Here is a 26,005-nt window from a genome sequence, read left to right on the forward strand (position 1 = left end):
GTTGTTCTTCAAAAAGAGCATAAAGGTATCCAGCAACATTTTCTCATTAAACTGTCACTATTCTGTCTCCTCAGCATTTTTTTAGGGGTGTTCTCCAGTGCCAGGGTGCTTTTTTGTTTGTTTTGGTTTTGTGCCTGGGGTTTTTGTTTGTTTGTTTCAGCCAACTTGGGCAATAATCTGTCAGATGGGCTTTCAAGGGGCTGCTGTAGGGAATTTGGTCAGGAAAAGCAAATCTGAAGGAGAAGTTCATCTCAGAAGACAATCCAGACTAAAACTGCTGTTTCTGCAAAAAGGCGTCTTCCCCAGCCCAAGGCGTACAGGGCGTAGCAAGGAGAAAGACAGCACTAATGAATTGGGTCAAATAGGAGAGCAGGAAGCAAGGTGTTCTCTCTGATTAATTTCACATTGGGAACTGCTCTGTTCAGCTCTCCAGCAAAGGCCATGGCTCAGGAGGATGAGCATCAGGCCTTTGTGCTTCAGAAAGTGGAAGGAAGTGGTGAAGTTGCGACGCGTAGATATTTTTCTTTTCTGCTAGAGGTGCTGCTGTGAATTCAGTTCCTACTGGAATAGATTTGGCTTTAGAAGAAGCGAAGTCGGGTCGGTGTGCTGTTCCCCAGGAAAGCTGTGGGAGAAACTCTTGCTTGGGGCTGCCCTTAGGCTCCCTCCTCTCTCCCCACCTGAGCTCCTATCATTTCTGCTCCCTTCACGGACACTGTGGCAAGACAGGTGGGAAGGAAGTCGATGTTTTGTTCTGAGAAGAACGATTCTTTGTTGCTAAGGGGTCTCCAGTGAGGTATGCAATTAATCTCCCGTCAGCTTTGCCACAGTCTCAGGAGGACTCTTGGGGACTTCTGCAGTGATGTGAAATGTTGGCTGTTCCCATGACAAGACCTTCATTTTCTGAACCTGCATTTGGAAAAACTGCATCTGAACCCATGGATCTTTTGCAGGCAGAGTCCACTTATTTGTACCAAGACCGTTTCAAAAATGTTATGTACAGGAGATTTAGGATTTTCTGTTACAGGCCAATCTTTCTTGAATGTGAGGATTCTTGAATGTACTGTAGAACTTACCCCAGTCTTCAGAAATGTCTCCATGCTGAAACAGGCCCAAGTAGGAACGCCATTCTCTCTGAAGAATTATAAAGGTTTGACTTTTAATTGCTTTGATTGGTATTGCCTGACTAAGTCATGAGACCTGGCCCTTTAATGTGGCTATGGGTAACAGTGGGTGTCTGTGTGGGCTGACTGCTCCACAGGCTCTCGGCCTGTGTCCTCTTCCATGAAGGAAGGCAACTGAGAGGGTGATCAGATGCGGTTATTTTTTTGGCCTTTAAATTATCAGAATTCTCCCCAGACCAGCTGCAGGAAAGAAGCTGTCAAGAAGCCATTTTCCAGGACTTAAAAGAGTGATAGCATCACGCTGTGGACTTTTCCCAGCAGATTTCTGGCATTCTCAGGAACCGATGATCCCAGCCACAGCCAGAGGAGACATTGAAGGTATTCTCAGCAGTGACATCTCTTGCAGTCCCTCTGGCGCAACACTGCAGCTGTACGGATTGCAGAAAGCCTCAAAAACCCTTCTAAGGGTTTCACCTTTCTGTCTTTCCCTCCAAGATGCTATTGAGAGTTTTTCAGGAACAACACCACCGTGCATAGGAACACAATGCTCTGTTGGTTCGGTTGACATAAAGAAGCCCAGGGGAATAATTCTGGTTTTGAACAGCAGGACACCAGTGCTTCTCAGCTAAAGCCCCTCTCACATTTGTTAAACCTTTTTTACTGTGATGAATCACCGTCACAAAGGACGGAGATGTCACTTTAGTCCCAGTTTGTAATGGGAAGGACTTGGAAAGAGGTGAGCAGAATCTTTCCTCAATCTTCTGTATTGAGGTAAATACTGATGATTCACACGGTGAAGCCAAGGCTTCTCCTATGGAGGCAGAAGATGTTAGGCCTTGCAGCAGGAAAAGAGGCGATAGCTGCTTTCCTGTGGTTATTAGGTTTTGCATTCTTTGGGTTTTGTGAATGTATTCAAAAGGAAGTAGAAAAAACTATCTCTAAGGAAGCAAAGATCTTCCTTCCTGTTGGGAAAAGAGTCAGCGAGAATGATGAATTCCTTGCCAAGTGAGTCATTTCTTCACTTAAGAGACTTCAAAGCTTTAAATACTGCTTTTCAGAGCACGGAGCTTCGAAATGAATTCGTGTGGGCTTGTAATGGATGATATTGATCTTCCCTTTATGGGAAATGATGCATAAAAAGATGGTAGGGAAGTGGTTTTGAGTGTGATGCTGCAATATTGCACCTTACTGGAACAGGTTTAACAAATGCCCTTTCATTGTGTTGTGCTCTGACAGGAGCTAAAAGCAAATGCTTGGGACTGCTCAGTGCTTCAAGTGTTACTTATCAAATGGTCTATGGGTGAAGTAAATATTTATGGGATAAATAAAGAAAAGTAAACTGCAGGTTTAGTTTGACAGTAGTAGATTTTCTTGAAACATGACTGCAAATGATGTGACTAAAAGTAGGACTATAGCATAGAATTTATTAAGAAGCAGTAAAGCGGCAGCTTTTAGGTAGTGATGTGTTAAAGCTTCAGCCCTGCAGTGGCTCTCTCCTTTTCCCTTAGCTCCCACGTTCCTTTGAGAAGCTGCTGTGAAGACCTCTGGTGGTTTGTGGTCTTGTGAGTGCTGAATGTATTTGTTCTGCTGCTTTCAACTCACACGGTTATAGAGAATTCATTGTATATTAATGCTGGACAAACTTCAGGGCATAAACTGAGACAAAACCAGCATTATTTTATTTTCTCTTTGTTTTTTTTTTTTTTTTCTCTTTTTTCTCTTTTATTTTCTCTTTCTATTTGATAGCATGATAATATGCTGATCCTGCCTAGGGGAGAATCCAAGACAAGAGGAAAGGCTCTTGTGAGACTTTACAGTGGCCTTCCAGTACCTAAGGGGCTTATGGGACAGCTGGAGAGAGACTCTTCGTCAGAGAGAGTGGGGAGATAGGACAAGTGTGTATGGTTTTTAACTAAGAGTAGGTTTAAGTTACATGTTAGGAGGAAATTCTTTACCCAGAGGGTGGTGAGGCGCTGGCACAGCTGCCCAGAAAAGCTGTGGTGCCCCATCCCTGGAGGTACTCGAGGCCAGGTTGGATGGGGCCCTGGGCAGCCTGAGCTGGTGGGGGGCAGCCCTGCCCATGGCAGGGGTTGGGGCTGTATGGGCTGTGATGTTCCTTCCAACCCAAACCATTCTGTGATTCTAGGATTATCATCAGACAGGATTTTGTAACAGCTGACTTGTCCCAAGCGTTTCATATCAAGTTCATAAATACCTAAAAATTGGATTTTGCGATATGTAAGACCATATTTGGTCTTTGCACTAATTCCTTTTGAAGGCTCTTGACAATCTTTAAGCCTTAGCTTGGGCAAATGGTCTTTGTGGTACATGGTCACAAAGCAAAAATCCCACATGCATTGTGGGTCCCATTTTGTGAAGTAAAACCCAGCTACAAATCTCATAGGCATGCTGTTAAAGCTCAGAAGCCCCACTGTGTCTTTGAGGCACTGGTGCTGTGAGGCCCAGGCCAGAAGAGGAGCTCACAGGGGGTGCCACAGGGGCTCTTGTTGGAGGAGACAACTGCAGGAATCTTGCTTTCCTTGGGCATCTGAGCAGGGTATGGCTCTGCCTCTGGTAGTGTACCTCTACCAGCCTCTGGTAATGGCTGAACAGAAGAATGGAAGCTCCAGGGCAAAAGCTGGAATATTCCAAAGTCTTTCAAAAACCTCCAGTTGCTCAAGCAGGGTTGAATTTAAGGCCTTAAGAGCTTGAAGAAAAGATTAACAATGTATGTACTCAACCTAGAGTCCAATGTATTTCATCTGGAGAAATTTCCTTTTTTTAAATTACCTTAACCCAGCCGTACTCAAATTGGTTCCTGACCATCTGCACAGACCAATGCTCAGTACTGCAGCCTTCTGCACCTTTTAAAATGATGGACTTCCAAAAAACTCATCACGGGGGGAAAATAAAACTGAACAATTCAGTCACCCAATCCCAGCTCTTAAGCACGGAATGCAAAACAGCCATGAAAGAATAAGGAACAACACGCACAGAATTCTCTAATATCAAAATATAGCAATTTATTCAAGACACTGAATATGATCTGTTGATTCTCTCCTTAAAACAAATGAGCTACAATACACAAGGTGAATTTGAAGAAAGTGTGGGTGGGGGAGAAACAAAATAAGGGTTGATGTTTCAACAGAACCTGGGAAATACTGAAATGAGAACCAAGTCTGGCTGCAAGTCTGACACAGACAATAAAAACTGCAGAAGCCAGAATTCAGAATTTCAGTGAGTGGCTGAAAGAACATTTCTGCAATTGACGAAGAACCACATCTTTTAAAAAGGCAAAAGGAGGAAAAAAAGGAGGAAAAATTAAAAAGGGAAAAAGAAAAAAGAAACCCAAAAACAAAGCAGACCCTTACATTTGACAAAGTGCACTTCACTTGGCTCTAAAATTAGCTATTTTTTCTCATTTTTTTTTAACAAATTAAAAGGAAATTTCTAAGATGTAGCATGGGGTTAATGTGTGTATAACCCTGTAAGTCAGGCCCGTTAGTGCCCCATAAGGGACCCAGTGTTTTCTACATAAAAGATCCAGTATCCTTCTAGCCCACAGAGTGGAGAGGTTTTTCACAAATTGTTTTTTCCACTTCAAGGCCAGTTCCAGACAGCCAGCAATGACAAAAATCCAATGAGCTTCTTGTTGGTTTCACAGTCCTGTTTGGTCACTTACGTGGTATTTTTTTTTTTTTTTTTTATTTCTCTCTCACTAAAAAGAGCTATAAACAAAATCCAAAAATACTGTATGAGAACGTTGCTCAAGTCTGCTGGCCTGTTGTTTCATGCCGTTCTGTTCCAGGGGCAGCCACAAAATGGCAGTGTTAGCCTGGGGATGTCTATGCAGCAACGGAGGAAAGTGGGAGCTGCCACGAGGGCAGTCCTGAAGGCCTACGTTTAGATTTTGCCTTGAACTGATGGCTGGAGAAGCCTTCCCACTGCCCATGACACCAGCCTGCTGGGATAGGCTTATCCTTTGCAACTACGTCTTTAGCCCTCCTTAGTCTCAACAACTGCACTCATTTTATCTGTAAATGACCTACTGCAGTATCTCAGAGCATCTTCCCCGTCTTCAGGGAGGGGAAGAAAGGAAAGTTCTGTTAGCTCGTCCAACACAGTGCTTGCCAATCTGATGGTTTGTCCAAAGAACTCCCAGAAGGGCAGCCTCCCTCACAAGGAGGCTTTGCAAATCTACCCATATCAGAATTTTGTTTCTCTTGGCTTCTTACCTCCTTTGCAGGCTGGCAGAGGAAAGACGTCATTCTCACCAGCAGTTTGCAAAAAGGAAAGAGAAGAAAGAAGCACACACTGTTGACACCACTGAGGTATCTACAGTATCTATTTCTGGAACAAGCACAGAATTGGGGCTGCGCAAGGAGGCAGCCATGCGGCACAGCCAAACTCAGATTGAGCAAGCCTATGTCTTTGAATCCCGAGGTCTGGCTGAATTCAAGCATTGCACAAGGGCAACAAGAGCCAGCCCAGGGCCCCATCCACTCTGCCTTCCACTGTCTGCAGACCGGGAGCTTTTGTGTGATATTGTCAGAAATGCCACCCAAAAGCAGCTCGGGAAGTTAACCATGAACATGCAATGATTCTTCTCCAAGCATCAACCCAACTGTGCTTTAGAAAACCACGTAAAACCTTCCTATTCAAATTCAAGTCTCTCTTCTAGTAAGTACTCTTTTGTAAATAGTGACTTAAATTAGTAGGAGCACGTAGTTGCTATAAAACAGTGCAAAGCTGTCACCTGATCATCTACAGCCACGCTCTTGGAGCAGGAATCTACAAACTACAGAGACATATTTGACACTGAAAATAATCCTCAACACCATCCAGTGTCCAGTTCTCTGATACAAATTATAAACAAATATATAACCAAAATGCCATACAGCTGCTTTCCCCTCAGACTAATTAGCGCTTTTTGCAGGTACTTATTTTCTCTTTTCCAAATATGTATCTAAGATAAGCAACTGAAGCTGGCAGCAGCTGGTTCCAGGGAAAGGACTCAGATACTGTGAAGATTTAAGTATAAGGAGAGGAAAATACAAGAGAAAAAAGGAAATACAAATTCCACGATGCTGTGATGCCCGGCGGGTCTTGCACCACCAGTTCAGTATGAAGGCTCTGGTTTGATTTTTGCTCCGATCAAATCACCACTTCAGCAGCTGTGGTCAAATCAAAGGACAGATTCTGTGTTACAGAAATACCAACTTTGAATGGGAATGCGCTGTGTGATTTTCAGGAGGTTCTCAGTCTCCCTTCCTCTGTCCTACAAGCCCTTACCTCGCCTGCAGGCTAGGGAGGATAGCAGCTCAACTCAGGCAGTTCTGAGGATCTGTCTGAATAACACAGCCACCACACCAAGGCTGCCTCAGCATTTACACCACTTCCAGCAAAGCACTGACTTTGGCTTTCCTGTACCTTCTCTGCATCCATCATTTGCTCTTCAGTAAATTAATCTTCATCTGCAGATGTCTAGCTCGCAGTAAGGAAATCATGTCCAAACTGGATAGGTGGTACTTCAGAAGTCTTTATTGTCGTTCTGATCACTTTGCCCACTATAACTTTATTGTGATATATATTAAGAAATAGTTTATATATTGTTTATTACGTCCTCACCAAATTGAGAGTTCTATGTTGTCTTCTGAGCACCATTCAAAGCTAAACCTTTCTGGACAGACAGTGACCCTCCATCTGCAGACCCAGAGCCTTTCTTGTCACATGGAGAACACAAAGGCAGAGGGTGATGCACTGCCAGATGCAACAGAAGAGCCTGGTTTTAGGCATGTGCTGACCACAGATGGTCAGGAGTGTGCCAAGAGTTCATTCTTCAACACTGATAGCCACAGTCAATGTATCTTGGTCCAGTTGGTCCCATTAAGTCACTGACTTACTGGAATAGGAACAGCTGATGGGATGAATACCAAGAATAGTGGAGGACAGCACTGCCCAATGAGGACACAGGCAGCCAAACATATGGTCTGTATGAAATCTGAACTGTCTCTCGAGGAAAGAAGATGGACAATCGTTTTCCCCGTGTTACTGAGGATAAACAAAAATACGCACTCACAAAACTGAATATTATATTTATGGTCTCAAACCTACGGATTCCTTTTAATAACTGTAAATCATCAAACAGCCACAAAAGTGAAAAGAGACTTATAAATCTCTGGCTGCTGGAAGAGGTCTCTTAATAAATGACTGGCGTTTATGTTATCAGATGGCGTTTGGCCTAACAGCACTTTCTGAGAGAGAAGACAAAAAGGATACTGCACCTTTCATGTTCCTTGGATTCTGTCATTCTTTTTCCTTGAATTACACAACTGGTCTACATTTGGTGGCCATTTTCAGCTTTTAAAACTGTGTTCAACATAAAAAATATTTTTTTTCCAAAAATACACTGGGTTCTTTCTGTTAAAAGTCATCTTTCTCCTGTAAAAATCTTCCCCAGCACTGCATTCTTATATAAAGCACTTATTACACAATTTGCTGAAAGTGCCCTTGAGACGCTAAGATCTGAAGCATGGAGGATTCTTTTTCTTTTAAACGGAGAGAAAAAAGGAAAAGAAACAGAGAAGAGAGGAGAAGCAGTCTGTCAAAAATTTTCATTGTCATGTCCACCTGGCTACATCTACTATGGGCATACAGGGAAAAAAGAAAAAAAATGGGCAAGAAGAAAAAGGAGAAAAGAAAGGAAGGAGAAGTTGGGAGTGGAAGGGAGAAATAAAAGGAAAACAACAAAAGTTCATCCTAAGCCTGGGATCCTCCAGGCTATAATATTCCAGCTGATAGAAAAACCACTGAACAAAAAAAGTAGTCTAGAAAATAGAAAGTGTTGTGATTACAAAGTTGAGCATTTCATCAGTACAAACTGGTCTTTGAACGTCCTTTGGGAGAGCAACTGTAGTGTCCAAATTGGAAGGAAAAAAATACAACACCGCATGGAGGAGGACTTTTTTTTTTTTCCCTTTTGGTTTATCACAGCATTTTTCTTTTTTTTTTTTTATTAATTTTTTTTTGGCACAGCTTTTTTTTTCCCAGCCATCAGAGCAAGTTCTCAGACGCAAACCAAACAGTGCAATGCCTAGCTGGTGGCTTCATGCTTCCAAGGCTGAATGTTCCAGGTGGAAACCATTCCCTCCCCCTCTGAAGTGACTGTGTTTTTACTCCTTGATGAAGGTTACGGACAAAATACTAGACACCTGTGGCCAGGGAGAGTTGGTTTCACAGTACACTCTAACTTTGTTCAAGTTCGTACAGTTCTGGAGCTGTTAAGAATAGTTTTGAAGAGTGCTTCTCCCCACACATTCACTGCTGGTCCATTTGAAATTTCTTCTAAATCTTCACTTTTACTTCCGCAGATCTAGAACACAAACCTAGAGAAAAAAGACTCAGGATTAAGAAACATTTTTGAAAGTTATTTGGAATTCCTGCTTATATACGGCCCAGTATACAGGCTGATCGGCCAGCTGTGTGCTATACTCCCAGGCTTCAAATCAAGTCTGTCTCAAGTACCTGTTTACATGCACACAAGCAAGGGAACAAAACAGAAGTGTAAAACATACACTGAAGACATAGCTGGGACTGCGTTGAATTACAAACAAGCATTTTGGTGGCACGTCCCCTGTAGAACCATAGGCTCTATTTAGTTGCTTAAACCCTTCAATTTTTGAAGTATATCCAAAATATATGCACAGGCTGGTCAGGCACGACACAGGACATAGAGCAGACAAGTGCCCATTTGGAGCAGCTATTGGAAGCCAGGCATGGCACCAGCTCAAATGGTACAACTCTAGCAACAGAATCACGTTCTATGTGTACCCGTCATTAAAAACAGTGGAAAAACGCTGCTTTGCAGTAGCGTTATGCCAGCCAGATGTGTAGAAGAGTAATTTTAGTTGGTGTATAGCATGTTATAGCATCTGTGTGTCCTTCACAAGCTGATCATGCTATAACTGAATTTTTTAACAGATAACAAAAACAATTGTACTGAATAATTAGTTTATGTTCAGCAATAGCTTTCCTTTACCACGGGATGAACTCGCTGGGTATCGTACTGAAAAACTGCTCCCTCAGGTGCTATTCAAAGGTACATTTCTTCTGTGGGGCAAAATTAGAAAGCCCCAAATCAACTTTGAGAGTTGATTGGTGTGATCAATCATTAAAAACTGACATTTAAGATAAATAATGATAGAAACACTACCGCTGTTCTTATCAAGTAAGTATTTAAAATTCATTCCCATCTTCGACAAGATTCACCAATTCCACAAGCACTCTTCATTTTCAATATAAGTATCACCTCCTAGCATACAAAACCTTTCAGAGCAGGAGCAGTTCTAATATACTCCACAGAAGTACTTAATTCTGTCTGGAGCTGTCTATACCTTGAGCAACAGAAAAGGCAACATGGCATACATGTTCTTCATTGACGCTCTCCAGAAGAGTAACTTCCTCCCAACATTTAGAACATGTAAAGCTTCTTACCGATCCATCTGATGCGCTTGCTCCCACTTTGTCTCCTCTAGCATTCCAGCAGACTTCAAAGATGCCTCCGGTGCCTCGGTAGCTATGTACTAGAGTTCCACTCTATAAAGCAAGAGAGCATGCAAACATTCAACATAGAAGTTCCTTCTTTTTCTCTGTGTGCCACAACATTAAAGAGAAGACAGTGGTGGTGTGTGGGAGCTATTCATATCACCTGACTATAGTCTAGTCTTCTTTGTAAGATGATAAAATTAAGAAACTGGCCTTTGATACTGAAGAGAAACAGGCTCAGCCAGAAAGCAACTTACACTATGACTCTTAAACATCTGTTTTTGTCAGCTCTACAGCAGTAAAGGCCTGTGGAGTTAAGCTGAGGAGATGTTCCCCTCTAAAGTTTATTGCTTAATTCAGTGCTTAGGCATCAATATTCAAAACCAAATCCGTGGAACTGTGGAACTGTATGGCAGTTCTGCCATCAGTATGAGAGAGACTGGGTCTTCCCCAAGTTCTTCATGCAATATACATCTCCTTGCATTAGAACCAAGTAACAGGAGAACTTTCACAGTTTCTAAGCATATACAGACCACCAAACAGTTTCAGGAAAAAAGCTGTGTGGACATGAAAGCAGAACCCAGCAATTTTAGCTTGCTTCCAGTACTTAGGATCTAGTACATGAGGGGACAGAACTTCTTGGCTTTAGGAGGAAAAAACTCCAAATGCTCCACTTTTCTCTGGAGTATCTCCAATCCCTAGTCTGTATTCCCTTTGTATCCCTCATCTCACCACCACAAAGGATAAGCCAGGTGGATCAGATTCACAAGTGAACTCATCTTATTACTAAATACAAGTATCACTTATTTCTAGTGACTCAACTGTTATGCTGGGATTTCTATCAGTCAGTACGATCATGTTAATCCTATCATTGCAGAGGTATATATATTTTCCATTTAAGTTTTTGCTATTCATGTGTCATCCAAGACAGATGCGCTTCATATGAATCAAAATAGTACCTGAGTATTCCATATATGGACACATTTGTCAAAGGACCCACTGGCTAGATATTTTCCATCGGGACTAAAAGCTACACTGTAGACAGGCTCTTGATGTTTTGTTAATGTATGGATGCAGACGCCTCGGTCAACGTCCCACAGCCGAACAGTGGAATCAAACGAAGCACTACAAGAAGCATTCAAACACAAAGCATGTCTTAGTTTGGGTGTTAATCCATTTGTAGTTTGACAGTGTAAATGTTTGAAAAGAATACCAAGAGTTTTTTTTTTCTGGCTAAGTAGAAAATAATGTTTCAAACAGAAAAGCTAAACATCAACACCAGTATGTTCTCCATGACAAGGACTGCACCTACAGAACTGAATTCTCACATGTAGATCCCAGCCCAAAGAAGGCCAAGCTCCTCTTTCTGAGGTTCCACCTGCTGTTATCCAGGAAGGTAAAATGCACATTGCCATTAATACAATAAGCCGTTCCGGAGAAATCTTGGAGAAATCTTAGTCCTTAAGAATTTGTGCTTTTTATTAATTAACATTCTGCAATTCTCTAGAATTAAGATTCTTTTTGTTTTGTTTCAGTGCTGTTTTTTGTTGTTGTTGTTATAGATCATCTAAGTCCCCAAGTGGGCCTAGAGAAAGGCAAGGGAAATAACTGGTACTAAAAATGGTATTAGAAGAACAACTCCAAGAAAGCCAAGTTCTTCCATGTCCACTACCAGGCTGAGGAGTAAAATAAATAAAACGACTCAATGCAATTCTTTCCCAAATTGAAAACATCAAACTGAACTGATTTGACAGTCTCATGGTACTAGCCCGTAATTGGCATTCTACAAGTAAATATACTTCCTAAACTCACAGAAGAATGTTGAACAGATTTTTAAGTAGAATTTTGAGCATTATCTATTAATTAACAAGACTTCAAAAACAGTCAGTATCTGCCCAGGTGAACTGCATGACCCTTGTTAGAACACATTCCGACTGGCTTAACGGGCTGCCATCTGTTTCATTTAAGACATGCACTCATAACAACCGGATGCTGGATATGAAGGTACAATGCCACATTTACAATCATTTTATCGAGATAACCAAAAAGTTAAAATATCATATGACTCAACTCTTCTTCTTTTCCATCTTTCAGATATAATTCCTCTGCCTTTTGTATCCATCCCCCTGATTTAGAAGTGCAGGTACTGTTTACTTTATTCAGCAGATGGCTTATTAGAATTGTAAACAGGAAGACTGACAGCAAGGTAATAGCAGAGTTACATGTCAAAACCACGATTCTTCTCCTTGGTACGTAATAGAAAGAGGTGTATTTTTACCTTGCTAACATGATGTTGGAGTTTGGGTTGCTGGTGCCTGGTCCTGTAGGACTCCATTTGATAGTATAAATCTCTTTGCTGTGAGCCTGAAGGTCATGTACACAGGTATCTTGCTTCATACTCCAAATCTACGTTAAAGTAATTGTGAAGGGGTAAAAACAGCAACATTAAAAAATCTCAGGCGAACTATTTAATTTCTCTCCATGTTATTCTTGCCGTTTGTTTATTTAGTATACAGACACACATACATATACACAAATATAACCTAATTTGAGTTTATTAATACAGCAGTTTGACACCTATGATGCGTATGTCAGAATAGTTCCATGAGGGAAAAGTGCTACATATTTAACAGTACTCATTCAATCGATCAGAAGAACTGAATAGTTGCTACACTGGCCATTGCTAATGCATGTATTTTCATATAGAATCTGAAGTTATTTATTCAGAGAAGTTCAACCTGTGGTTTGAGACACAGAGCACAATAGCAGTCGTCTTACAGAATAAGAGAAAACTCTTTATAACTGCTTAGAATGTAGCAATTTTCCCAACAGCCAAGTCAGATTTTCCTTTTCTTCCTAAACTCCATTTGTTTTCCTGGTATTTTTAGCAGTATGGATGATGGAAGAAGATCAGCTATGTATGCAGTGTTGCATAGCCAAACAGTTAACTACAAGATAAACAACGTACAGGAGAGACAGCAGGTAACTTAGTAAATGTTTTCTTCAGATAACTGGGGAAGCAAGACTATGCTAATTCACAGCAAGGACAGTAAGTCAAAAATATTCCATTTGGGAAAGATACCAAAAAAGTAGGAACAATTTAACTCACTTGTAATAATTTGCACTATGAAGGAAATGATAGGCTCTTATGACGATTTTTCAGCAGCATACCTAAGTCTACTTTTGGAAACGTTACACAAAACTTTTATTGGAGCTATATTCTATACCTAAAAGGCAACTCATTCCAAGAAGTTGCAGAAAAATATCAAAAACTCCAAAAAAAGTGAAAAGAAAACAGGCGGAGAGGACTTGTTTCCAAAGGAAGAATAAAAATTGCCTGAAAAAGATTTGCAGTCTCTATCACTGAAGGAGTGATAGAGGCCTTCGGCTAGGCCAGTGATAGCAAACCACTCACACTTGTACTAAATTCAGTCAGAAATTTGAACTGGTACCAACAATCCATGGTGGTTTTTAAAACACAGTATGGAACTGGGTCATTCTGACCAATGGGTCAGAATGTGTATGTAGAGTAACACTAGTTACTACAACACTGCTCTGTAGTAGAATAACAGATGAGGTGTTCTCTTTATGTCTCTCCTAGCTCTATTTTCTGTAAATTTCCACTCTTCTGAATAGTCTAGAATAATGTTTCTAGAATCCACAGGGCATGAGACTCCAGAGGGTATACGGCAAAGACAGAACAGAATGGAGCAGAACATATTATGTGGCTACATATTAAGAGAAAATATTCCAAACAGCAGCATTCACCTCACTCTCATCTACATTTACAAGTTTTGCTGCTGTTTCCATTCTTACTGTGTGCATACTGTGTGCTGTGTGCATACTAGAAATGCCTCTTGCCTTACCTGTGTCGATCAGCAGTAGGAAAGCGATATGAGCTTTAATTAACTCAATTATGTTATGAGAAATGTGTATTACTAGCGCAATTCTATTTGCAAAACCTTATCTTGCCTGGGATGTTGGCTTTGCTCAGAGAAAACAGTACATATTAACAGTAGTGCTGGGCTAGTTCTGCAGTCCAGCAGGAGGGCTTAGTTGTTATGATACAGATCTTCCTGTATAGACATAGCCTTCATTTAATGCAGCTGAGAAGGGACAATGAGGCTGAGAAGAGTTTGAGCTGGAAAAGTTCTACGACAAGAAGCATTTTGGCAAGCCCAGAGCCTCTCTGTACTAACAGTACTTTGTTGGTACAGTGCTGTGGCCTGGCTGTGCCGGTAGCCGATGTTATCCCAAGACAGAATCTGGATGAATCCCATCTACCTTCAAATACCTAACAGAGGCAAGTAAACCAGCAGTACAGCTGCCTTAGGTTTCCTATACAGTGAATGGATAAAGAAGTATTTTCAGAGAGTGCTTCAGATTTTTGCTGGGCTCTGAATATTAATGTCCTGTCCCATTGCTCTGGCTGAGGCTTTTTAAAAGAAATAAATCAGATGACTTCAATGAAATTACTTTCAGACATTAAGACTCCAAGGGGAACATTCTTTATCTTGACTTTTTTTTTTTTTTTTTTGCAACAGACTGCTTCTTGGCATTGGGATTGAACTTCCGTTGACAGGCAAGCAGCTGTATATGTATATAAATATATATATATGTGTACATCTAAACTAAGAATATTCTGTGACAGTGACATATCAGTCACTTGACACTTATTTGGATAGGATGTTTCAGTTTTCCCAGTGGCTACTTCTCTATTTTCAATCTTTCACATTGGCTTTAAGAAATCCGGGATAAATGAAACTATTGTTCATGAAGAGTATTCAGTCACACAGTCATACAGTATATCATTCTGGAGAAGATTCTGAGAAGATTAAAAAACAGAAATAATTTTTGTCTTTACTTTTTGATAAGCAGGTGTGGAATTTATATTACCTTTAATGTCATATCATCGGAGCAAGATGCTAGTAGCATGCCAGATGGGTCCCACTTGATAGCATTAACCTCATTCTGAAATAAAGAGTGATTTTATTAAGTGAATATTCAGGTTACCTGCACTGTACTGGACACCCAGCAGAGGGCACTCATGGTTTATGTCTCCAACAAGGAGAAATCCAAATTACAGCTCTTTGCTCTACAGGCGAACAAAAGAAGCACTGCCTCCATAACACACTATTTAAACATCATTTAGAAATGGTAACCATGTCATGTTTGTGAAAAACACACACCATCAGTCTTCTGATATGTTCTGTAGTACAACCACTCTCAAACTCCTCAACTGCAAGGATTTAAATAAGCCCTCAATCCAGACAGAATAATAACACAGTATTAACTGATTTTTAAACTGAAGTATTTCTTAATATTTGTAGATCTACAAGAGAAAACACCGGTGGGGCACAGAGTTTTGTGGACTTCATTATTCTTAGTACTGCAGTTCTACAACAACACATGCCTCTCTAAAGAGGACTGTATTTCTAGATGAAATTCAGCATACCAAATATTTCATGATCTTTTCCAAATTAGTTTTTATAGCACTTTGCAATCAACTAAACCTAATGTATCCCCCGTGGCAATTGGAAAGATTCTGGTGCTTTTTTGAGGGTCATACATATGTAGTAACGGTGTAAAAGAGCATTGCACAAAAAGGAAAAAGATCCTCTTTTTTTTTTTTTTTTTAAAGCACAAACTGGCTCAGGGTCTCAGTGAAAACAATCCTGGAAAATATGTTAATTTTGCTCTATCCGTTTTACACCTTCCAATCGACATGAAGAGGAACTGCACAAATATTTGAAGGCAAAATTTGGTCCGCATGCAAAATGGTGCAGTTCAAATAATCATAAAAACCACCGTTCTGCAAGTAGGAACGTAGAACTGGTCTAAAATAGCAGCCTAATGTCAGCTTAACCACAGACTAGCTAAAGGTCTCAAAAAGCCTTGCTTTTCCTCTGTGCGGAGATAGGCAGTTCTGAGAGTTAATATCTAAATTACGGGTCTGTGTCTGATAGCAGTTTTCTCATGAATGAGAGCTAGAGAAACTAGCCTTTGACAGGCACTATGTACTAAAAAATGAGTTGCAAAATACAACAGATATTAGACGAAATTGATTTTAAAACTGAACAACAACTGGAGGTAAGCTGTTCTCTTCTTATTCATCGTTCTCATTTACTGAAGGAAATTACACCCGTGGAAAACAAAATCTTATTTATTTATGTGCCTTCAGTCTGCAGCTCCTGCTACGTATAAATAGTCTCATTGTTTAAGTTGCAGGTTTTGCCTCCTACAATGATTTAGAACAGTTTATCCCTTCTCACAGGCAGTGACTCACTCCCGAAGAATACGTTTTTAGGAAGGCAATGGGATGTAACGCCAACGGCTCTAGAATGCACCCTGCAAACACATCAGCTGTCATCGCTGTTACATGCGGCTATGACTTAGTCACTAGCACTTTAGACTTCTTAAACTTACTGTGTGTCCTTGAAAGGTTTTAACGGGACGATCACAGCCAAGTCTGCATACGTGAATGCACATGTCAGTGCTGCAGGAGGCAAAAGTAGTGTTGTTCTGCCAGTCTACATCCAGAGCAGGAGCTGCGAAGCAGAAACAACAGAAGGAACATTATGGAACACAGCAAAGAAACATTCATCCCAAATCATTTTCCTTCCGTCACCCATGTGGATCAAAGAAAATAAAAACTTGTTGGCCTATCACTTGCAACTAGTTGCAGGCATGGCAGACATTGTCTGAAGGGCACTATTTTCTCTTTTGCAGTGGGTGATCTGGATGCTTCGTGCAGGACCTATCTGTGAGAATCTTTGGGATAAAAGAGGGCGAAACTCTCCTGCTCCTTGCTCTCTGCTGCACATAATTCATGTACCATTCATTTCTCTGTAAGCCAGTCCAACAGAGCTGCCGGACAAAAAGTAATTCTGAAGAAAGAGGATGATTTCAGCTAGGTTAGAGTTTGATCAGAATGTGAAATGGTCCTATGAGCCTCAGATACAACACACGGGAGAAGGAGCATGTGGCTTTCTTTATACTCTGTGCAACAACCAGTGCAAACCCGTCGCTCTGTGCAGCCACAAGTGGATCAACAGTATCCAAACCCACTTCAATTTGGCTGTGGATAGATTTAAGGTCGGTACACTGAGGAAACCTATCTGAAATCACAGGATGAGCTTCTGTAGAGGGTTTGGCATTAATGGAGGCTGAACTACTGAAACTTTGTATGTAGACAGCACCTCAGCATGTAACTACAGCTTGTGTGCAACACACACGCTGCAAAATTGTATTTTTAATGGAATTGTTTCAAATACAAGTATTTATTTATAATACTAAAGAAAATTCTTAATAAAGCTCTGTGACAGGTAAGGAATTCCTGCTTCGCAGAACTGTAAAGGAAATCCATATGACAAAGGCAGATTACTTAGAGATTCCCGATGAATGGGAGTGAGAATCAAGAAACAGTGAAAGATTTTGTTTCTCCAACTGCCTGCTTGTCCTTTTTTTATTATTTATTGTTAAGCTGCAAGCTTTGTATTACTGCTCCAGAGCAAACAAAAGATCTGTCTTCATTAACAGCTATATACCTTCAGGGCTAATATCTAGTATGATACATGAGTTGAAAAGTAATTTTCTGAAAGCCACTGGCACCTAAAGCAATGGATTTGCATTACTGTATAATTTGAATTATAGAGCGTTGATAATTAATACAGATTCATTTATTAGTGTAGTTAATCATATGTTTACTGGATAAATAACTACATGAAGCTGTCTACAAAAAAAAATCCAATGTAGATTTTGACGCAAGTAATTGAATTGCTGAAGAGTATTCAAAACCACAGGATGCTGTGCTGGCCAATTGCTTAAAAACACTGAGAATGTCACCTAGTAGAAGCAGCAACGAGCCCCTAAGAAATGCAGCTATAATAAATGCCAAGAACAAATGTATTACAATAATTATCAGTTAATTCAGACCTCTTTTCATCAAATTTTGGTTTGAGTTTTAGAATGAGAAGCTCAAACATGGAGTTAACTGTTCTTAATGAGTCATTCAGAGCACTTAGATGTCTAAACTGGGGTGTAGCATCAACGATACGGAGGCCTTCAAGACCTAGACAAAGGAGTCTTACAGTTATGACAGTTCTGTCTGTATGTGTGTAACCTAAGCAAGCTGTAAGAGCTGAGTAAAAATTTTGTTGTTCCTGGGCCAACCACTTCCAGACTTCAAAGACAAATTCAAAGAAGAATGCCACACAAGTATGTGATTAAGCAACTATGCTCCGTATAGACCAGACGTTTAAATGTCACCTTTAATCTTTGTATTGATAAGATTTTCAGATTCCAGATATGGTGAGTAATTTGCCTTCAGTTTGTTCTAGTGAACAGGTAAAGCAAGAAGGTCAAGATGAGGTCTTGGCTTTAGAATTATCTAGGGACAAAATTCCTGCTGATTTTGAGGGGCATGCATTTGTTTATATGCTTTTGGCCTATCAGTGATTTGTTGGTTTTTACATCCCTATCAAGACATATTTGAAATAATAAATTCAATTCAATCATGTCTTATGGTCGAAAGACAGCACATGTAGTAACAATTTTTCTTGTATTGCAATGGAACAAATAGTTAAATTTTTAACTTGGTAAAGGGAGAATCATGATAAGTCCTCAGTGCATGTTGCTAAGACAGATACACTTCAGTGAACATCATTCTGAAGAGGCAACACGGTTCTGAATCCATAACTATTTAGATCAATAGCTAGGGATTAGCAAGCCTAAGAATTTCATTATCTACAACACTATACAGTGCAAAATGTGGTTTAGTGGAACAGTTCTGATTGATAAATAAATGCCACAATGAGAAAATGTGCCAGCGGACACTGGCTCCTCCAAACTGACAGTTGAATTAATAAACTTGGAGACGAGTGACAAAAATGCAGAGTACGGATCTGCTGTGTGCATGGACATATTTTCTGTCTTCCACTGAACAACCATTTCTATTGGAAATAGATGTGCATATTTGACAATGAGACCAACTAGAAATTGAATTTAAAAGTGTGGAAATTAACATCTTAAAATCAGAACGATGTGTTTTTTAATACCATTAAGTACCTTGGGTATGACTGCTGTATGTTAAAATGATTAGTTACAGTGAACCTTTAGAGCATCAGAACCTGTAATGTTTTTGACAGTTTTAATCTCAGTTTGACTACGCCCTTTACAAATATTTAATTGTGACAACTTACCGGGTTTGGATTATGAGTTCAATCATCATCTTAACAGTCTGATCTCGTGAATTTATGATTACATCAGTGATTACTGTTACTCAAGATTACTCAGAATCTGTATCTTGCCTATATCTTGTCTATATTTTGTATCAGAATCTATCTCTCGTCTTCTTGAGAAGGACAAGATCTACAACAGTCCAAGTAAGGTTGGCTGTTGACTTCTGATAATTAGACAAGGCAAATACAAAAGAACTTCGAGTTAAAATTAAAAGATGAGAAATCTCTGAGGACCTTCATGCTTACAGCAGTGAATGCAAACTTCTGAGAGATCTGTATTTGCTTCTTTCTGAAGTCACCATTTTAACCTTGCTACTATTCAAGTATATAGATAATGATACAATCATTCAGCTGAATTGGCTTGGCTGGCATGTAAATCCTCTTCTGGAGCTCAGTTTGACTTTCAAAGCTGCTCTCATAGAAACCCATCCTTCTTAAAAAGGGATAAACCCACAAACCATGCTACTCAGAATAGTTAAGGCACAAAAACCCTGGTTCAGCATTTGTTTTTTTTCTCTGGCAGACAGATTTTTACAAAAGGATAAGTTAGACTGACAAAATTAAGATGTGTATTTTATGTTACTAACACGAGTTCTGCAAAGATTACCTGAATGGAAAGGAAACTGCTGTTTAGCTTCTCCTGTGTGAGCATCCCAAATTATTGTTGTCTGTGTGAGGAAGAAAGGGGAAAAAAGGTTTAGTGACCGCTCAGCTCAGAGAAAACAAATAGAGAGAAGGGTTCTGAGGGCCACTGAGGACCAACTGTAAAATTATTGACTGCAGAGAGCCTTGTGTGCTGTACAGCTGAATAAACAGAAATCACTTCCAAATATTACGGAATAATTATCTAAGTGTGGATATAGAAGTATCACCCCTATAGAGGAAGTAATGCAACTGTTAAAAACAGGCATACTCTCACTGAGTAATGCCGGAGGACAGTACAACACATTTTTAATAAGAATTTTGTTACAGCTGTTTCAGTTATCAAGTAAGACCTCCTTTCTCCTAAGATGCAAGTTGAATTTGACTGCAAACCTAAGTGATACTACATTTCCAATAATTAAATTGTGACATAAAATGTTTAGCTGCAGAGTACCTACCACTTCCTGCTACTGTGGCAGGACAGACTGAAGTGCACTTTGCTGACTACAGGTTTAAATCATTCTCACAGCGCACATAAGCTATTTCCCAACCCAAAACTACCATCAAGGCGAACTGTCAGCTTACTGGGAGTACATACTTAGAGAAAATAAAGTAAGGGTGCCTCACCTTGGTGACAACAGATCGTATAAAGAATCACTGCTGTTACAGGGAACTGTTTTTGGGAGACAAATGTAGCTGTATACGGGCCAGTATTAAAAGGAATAAAACTCAATTTTCACAAATTTCCATTTTCAGAACTATGTGAAAAATATAGATTCCAGTACCCTACAAATCCCAGTGAGTCTGAGTGCATTTCCCTTGACTTCCTCTATCAGCTACTGGAGAGGAGCACTGCCCGTGCATCCCACTGTAACACAGGCCATGCAACTCATCGCTTGGAATTACCATTTTTTCTCTCCATATTTTATAAAGGAAGCCAAAGATGACACACAAATCTAATTTTTTCAGAAATCACAAGTAAGGCAAGATGAATGCTGTGTTTATTTTCCGGTTTCAGTTTTAATGGATTTCTGCTCATCATCAGCAGTCATCTGTTCATTTTAATCTCTAATATGCACTCAGATGAAACTACCACGTTTTGTTTGATTTTCAGTTGAGAACCACCATATTTTGCATGTTTGTACAGGAAACCATGTATATTTTATCCACATACAACGGTGCCTATAATTAGATGAGCTAAAAATGCAGTATGTGTAAGATAACTTCCCTCTTGGAAATAGCTGCAGTTGACAAAACTATATAGTGGTGTGGAAGTGGTGGAAGCAGTTCTTTTACAGAAACATTTAAGATGCAATTTTAAACAGGGAGCAAATGGAGAGTTTTTTAAAACATACTTTCACACAAAAATGGTCTGCACACATTTATGTGGAGCCTCAAAAACATACTCAGTCACCTAACCCAAGGAAATCCAACACACATTAGAACAAATTAAAGAAAATCCCCAGAACTCCCCACAGCAGAAGAAAGTAAGATTATGGAATTCAACAGCACATGCTCACTGAGTCAGCATACTTAGAAGTTAGAATTATCTTAGAAGTTAGAACTCACTTTATCAACACCAGCACTTAAAATATAATTCCCCTTTTTGTTCCACTTCAGGGCAAATATTGGACCTTTATGTTGACCTAAGGTGCTTGCAAGGTTACCTGGAATAAAAAAAAAGCAAACATTATCATTCGTTTGTGAATTAGTCAACTTACTCTTTATTGCTGTTAACTGTGTAGGACCATTGATTGTTGTTTGACTTACCATCTTCTGTCCATATTCTTGCAAAACCATCATATGAGCCTGTAGCCAATAGTGTTCCATCACTCTGTTGGGATGTATATAAATGTCAAAGGTCAATACTAGATGAAATCTGTTTCAACCAAAATGTTTCTCCCCCCTCAGGTTTGTGCATTATAATTTATAAGAAATCTGAGCCCACGCAGTAAAATGGACAGTATCAGTATTATATAATCTAAACTAAAGGTTAGTACTGCAAATAGAACAAGGAAATAAAACCCTTGAACGTACTCTGAAAAACTGAGCTATGCCATCAGATAAAAGTAATTTATTCAAGAGGATTAGAAAAGGAAAACAAGATAGAAAAAAATTATTTGGGATTCTTCCAGACAACAAAGAGATACTGCATCTCAGACATGAGAGCCTAAGAATCATTAACTGATTCTGTATATCCTTACTAAATCTCAGTTAAATAAATTTCAGGCATCCATACTTAAAAGTAGGACCTAAATACATAAGCTACCCACTGTTACCACTTTGAATGCTGTCTAACACAGTGAAGCTGCTTCCAGGTTGCCTAAATAATAACTCCCACACGTGCTCAGAGGCACAGTATCACCATGGGCAGTCTCAGAATTCTAAGTGGAACTTACGGGTTCCAATTATGGGAAAAAAAGCCTGGTAACCGTAACTGGCAAATTACATGCATTCTGCTGGAGGCAGATCTTCATTGAAGGACAACTCCTGTGTGGCAGTGATAGATTTATTGGGCCAGAATGAGAGAAATCAAAAGGAACCGGACTCTGGAACCAGCTGAGATGGGTAGGTAGTGTTGACAGTGGGCAATTAGTCCCTAAGTATTTTAGAACCTGGATTAGGAGTGAGCTTCACTCCATTTATTTCCAGAAGTTCAGAAGTCAGGAGTTAGACTAACAGAGTAACCTAGTCTCCCTCTCTTCCCAGACCACCATGAAGCCACGTCTCTTAGCAGGAACCTAGATGACCATTTTAGATGGCTAAATACAAGGGAGATTAGCCTTTCCCTTGGTATCAAAGGACATGATCTAAATATGACCTCTAGAAATAACCTTTCCTGTTATAACATAAATCGCATAGAACAGATAAGAACTGATTTAATATATTAAACAATGTGAAAATTTCACAATGAAATATGATTAATATTGCAGTTCTAAATAAACAATAAAGGCAGGTGGCATTTCTAGCATTGTGAATAAAAAATTAGGAAAAAGCATAAAACAATTCTTTAAAACATACGTCCAACTCAACCCTCTGTAAGCAGTCAGAGCAGTTGTAGATTTAAGTCAAACATGTAATGACGTAGGGGAAAAAATACGGAAACTCAAGTCAACTTCACTGTGCTGTACTCTTATGTGAACCACTGATATGGACAAAGGCAACAGCAAAAGGGAAAAGAGAAGAAAAGCTCAGGGATTAGACATACAGTTTATCCAAATTTGTTAGTGGTAATTCACATACATGGGAAAACTGAAAGCACGTTGGAAGCACTTATGGTGGTTAAATGAGGAACATTTCATTATATTAGGTACTAACCCAATGCAAATAAAGTATCATTTTATACTGGAAGGGTATGGATCTGCTGCAGGAACTACCAGAGGAAGAATGCACTATTGACAGCTTTCCTCATAACCGTTATGAATCTTTGCTTGTTTTCTTCTTTCAATTTCCCTCTTTCTACTCCTCAATTCAGATTTTCCTGACAATTTTTCTTTCCCATGATGTACACAGAAAACAAGCAATACACATTCTTGATCTTATCTTCATTTGCTTTGTTAACTTACCTGCACTTTCTGTAATATTCATCAACTTTACTGTGTCAAATAAACAATACATAGGGGAAGCTGACCTGTACAGCTGCCGTATCTTACACTTATCTTACACTACTGTGAAGCACCTAGCTCACCTAGCACCAAAGGACAATGATATTGCAGTAAAGATTAATCAAATCTTGGTCTCTGACCAGCAACTGAAGCTGTATGTAACTGATGAGAATCCTTCGTGGTGGTTAGTTTTCAATCTGTTGTGATCACTCTGTCTATATTAATATCAATTCAATATATGGACAGAATGAAAATGATCTCAAAATCAGTTAAGGTTCCTGCAAGGTCTTATAAGTTCCTTTTACACTGCTCAGCAGCAGAAAGGAGACATTAAGCAGCCTTAATGCAGCTGAAAGACACTGCCCAGGCATTGGAGATTCCTAAGAATGCCCGCTTTCTTTGCTCACTTCAGTCATCTCTGTGCAGGACTGCAATGTCTAAGGCAGATAAAAGATTTTGCAGGATGAAGATCAATAAGGGATCAAGTAATACAATTTCACCTGGAAGGTGGATGGGTGAAAGAGAATGACTACACGTGCTCCTACCCGTAAAGACTACCAGGTGAGCACATTTTGTTTCATACAACATAATGAAGATGGGAGTGGGTCTTGATACTTCAATCTCAGAAGGAGCTTCACTGGTGCTTACATCTCCTCATATGCCAAAATAGAATAATTATGGGATGCAAACACATTATTAATCAGCTTTCATTACTACATAGATTGCTTGTTTAATCTTTATTCTTAAAGTTAGCTGAGTTTATTTTTATTCATGCTCCTAAAAATAGAAGCGTAAATACATCATCATTAAGCTTGAAGATGGCAACAGTACTGGAAAATTAAAGCATAGAGGGGAAAGTTCAGTCTATTATGAGTATCTGAAACAAGAGGTCAGTAGGTTAGAACAGAGGTTCTGGTCACCTCAGAAATAAAAGATACAGAGAAGCAGCTGTAATTGACTCTGAATTAAATTTAGACAGTTAAAAACCACACACAGTCTTAGAAGCTAGCTTACATTCCAGTCCAGTGAAGTCACATCCTTATTGCTGGGGACATCATGTCCTCCTTCTCTTATACAGTGCCTCAAAACTAGTTGAGTGGAACCACTGTTGCTGTTCTCATTGAGATTCCATATTCTGGCTGTTGAGTCTCCAGATCTATAAAAGCAATTGCAAAGAGATGAAAACTTCTCTTGGTGGCAACCCAGCAAACAAAGTAAAAAACCTCTGTTTCTGTTTTTAATTGAGAGAACATCACTACCTTTCAAATGTGACTTCTCAGTTCTGCACTTCCTGTGCTCCCTATACTGGCAAATATTTTTAAAGAAGTCAATAGATATTTATATGATATCTATCATACAGCGTACAGCATAACATCATTTGCCTTATTCAAAAAATAGTTGTACATTTGCTTGCTACCTACATTTTGCACTTCATACACATTACCATGACAGAGATGGTCTCAGGGAACTCAACAAACATAAAGGCAGCCCTTTACACAAAGACTGTGTCCACATGCCTCCTACAAAAATGATGCACAGCCACATTAACCTCTTAATGACAGACAGAGCCCCTGGTGCTCCCCAGAGGGGCAGAATGCAGCATCACCATCTGTAGAGATGCAATGTCACCTGGCAGTTGCCTTAGGGAAGGGGACCTCTAACAGTGTGACGAAGGTGCTACAGTGCCTGCTTCCCGGCCCTGCCTGAGGATTTTCATCTACTTCGTAGACAGAATGTTTTCTAGGGAGATATTTTCAAGTGCAGACTGAAACCCTGATGTTGTCTAGAAAATGCTGTGAGGAGAAAGTGAAAAGTTGATCATAATCTGCCCAAAAATTGTACAGTTATTTTCACTGTGCACAGATCTTCCTTCCAATGAAAAATGTCTCTGAGGTCAGAAATCAATTTCCAGCAGAGTGGAAGAGATCATGTTTTCTGGTTTACTGGGATTTGCCTTTTGCCCTCCCCAACCCCCCCCTACTCTTTTTAAACAATCGATAACTACAACAAAAACCAAAGCAACCAAGTAAGATGGATTTCTGGCTGTGTCCAGAGGGTAATTTTCATTTACCTGCAGCAAGCAGAAACCTGGAGCAGAATTAGGATCTCTCCTGTACTTTCAAGAATTCATACAACCAAAACTAAATGTTATTGTTGATGTGTCTGATGTTAACTTTTCCTTTCTTTTAATTAATGACTAGGATTTACTTCCCAATACATGAGCAAGGAGAAAAAGTATTTATTTGAAGACAAAAATCCTGAGATCCATTTTTGCTTTGATAACCCATGTTTTACTGAAAAATAAATCTATTACAAGGGAATTCTTTTATTTTCTTCTGGTCTACTAATAAAACATTTTAATCGTTCATACTAAAAATACCAAGCCAATTTTGAACACTTCATCCTTTTCAGGTGCACATAATGACCAATAAAGCAACAGATTAGATTGATTTTTTGCATATTCTTCTATCAACAATATAGCCAGATTTTACATGAACAATATTTGAACCTTACAAGAAAAATCCTCTTTGCCTGTATCAGTGTCTCTGAGGTCTGTTGGGGCACTGCATGCCTGGGGAATGTGCCTCCCATTTCCTCACAACCCTTTGTGTCAAGCTGAGATGTGATCGCTGGCCAGGGCTTTGTCACAGGCTACTGCCATTCTTTGGCTCCTATGCAGCCATTCTTTAATTGTTGGCACACATCTTGCACGCCGGTGATTAAGAAATAATTTGAATCAAGATAATTTTTGCCATCATACGGCACTATGGCTGTTACTTCTTCAGAGGTTTAGAAAACAGAACAATTTTGCATGTATTGGCGTGAAAGCCCATGAAGTTAAACACAAGGCTCC

At 39.7% G+C, this 26,005-nt stretch overlaps 1 protein-coding gene across 19 annotated transcripts in view; it reads right to left on the reverse strand.

Annotated features, from left to right (window-relative positions):
* Positions 1 to 4,119: 4,119 nt before the first annotated feature.
* TBL1X (transducin beta like 1X-linked) overlaps positions 4,120 to 26,005 on the reverse strand; it is a 199,945-nt gene continuing 178,059 nt past the window's right edge. For 18 of the 19 annotated variants that reach the window (XM_015273692.4, XM_015273683.4, XM_040700983.2 and 15 more), the window contains 10 exons: positions 24,166 to 24,307; positions 21,317 to 21,380; positions 21,116 to 21,213; positions 19,512 to 19,572; positions 16,092 to 16,213; positions 14,562 to 14,636; positions 11,944 to 12,071; positions 10,625 to 10,790; positions 9,615 to 9,716; positions 4,120 to 8,506 (listed from right to left, as the gene is read on the reverse strand). In XM_015273692.4, the coding sequence (XP_015129178.1) occupies positions 8,480 to 8,506; positions 9,615 to 9,716; positions 10,625 to 10,790; positions 11,944 to 12,071; positions 14,562 to 14,636; positions 16,092 to 16,213; positions 19,512 to 19,572; positions 21,116 to 21,213; positions 21,317 to 21,380; positions 24,166 to 24,307 (985 nt within the window). In that variant the 3' untranslated portion in view covers positions 4,120 to 8,479. The remainder of the gene's footprint in view (positions 8,507 to 9,614; positions 9,717 to 10,624; positions 10,791 to 11,943; positions 12,072 to 14,561; positions 14,637 to 16,091; positions 16,214 to 19,511; positions 19,573 to 21,115; positions 21,214 to 21,316; positions 21,381 to 24,165; positions 24,308 to 26,005) is intronic. The other variant, NM_001159754.5, reaches the window with a different exon arrangement.

This window comes from Gallus gallus, chromosome 1 (assembly GCF_016699485.2).
Source record: "Gallus gallus isolate bGalGal1 chromosome 1, bGalGal1.mat.broiler.GRCg7b, whole genome shotgun sequence".
In the NCBI taxonomy this organism is placed as follows: domain Eukaryota; kingdom Metazoa; phylum Chordata; class Aves; order Galliformes; family Phasianidae; genus Gallus; species Gallus gallus.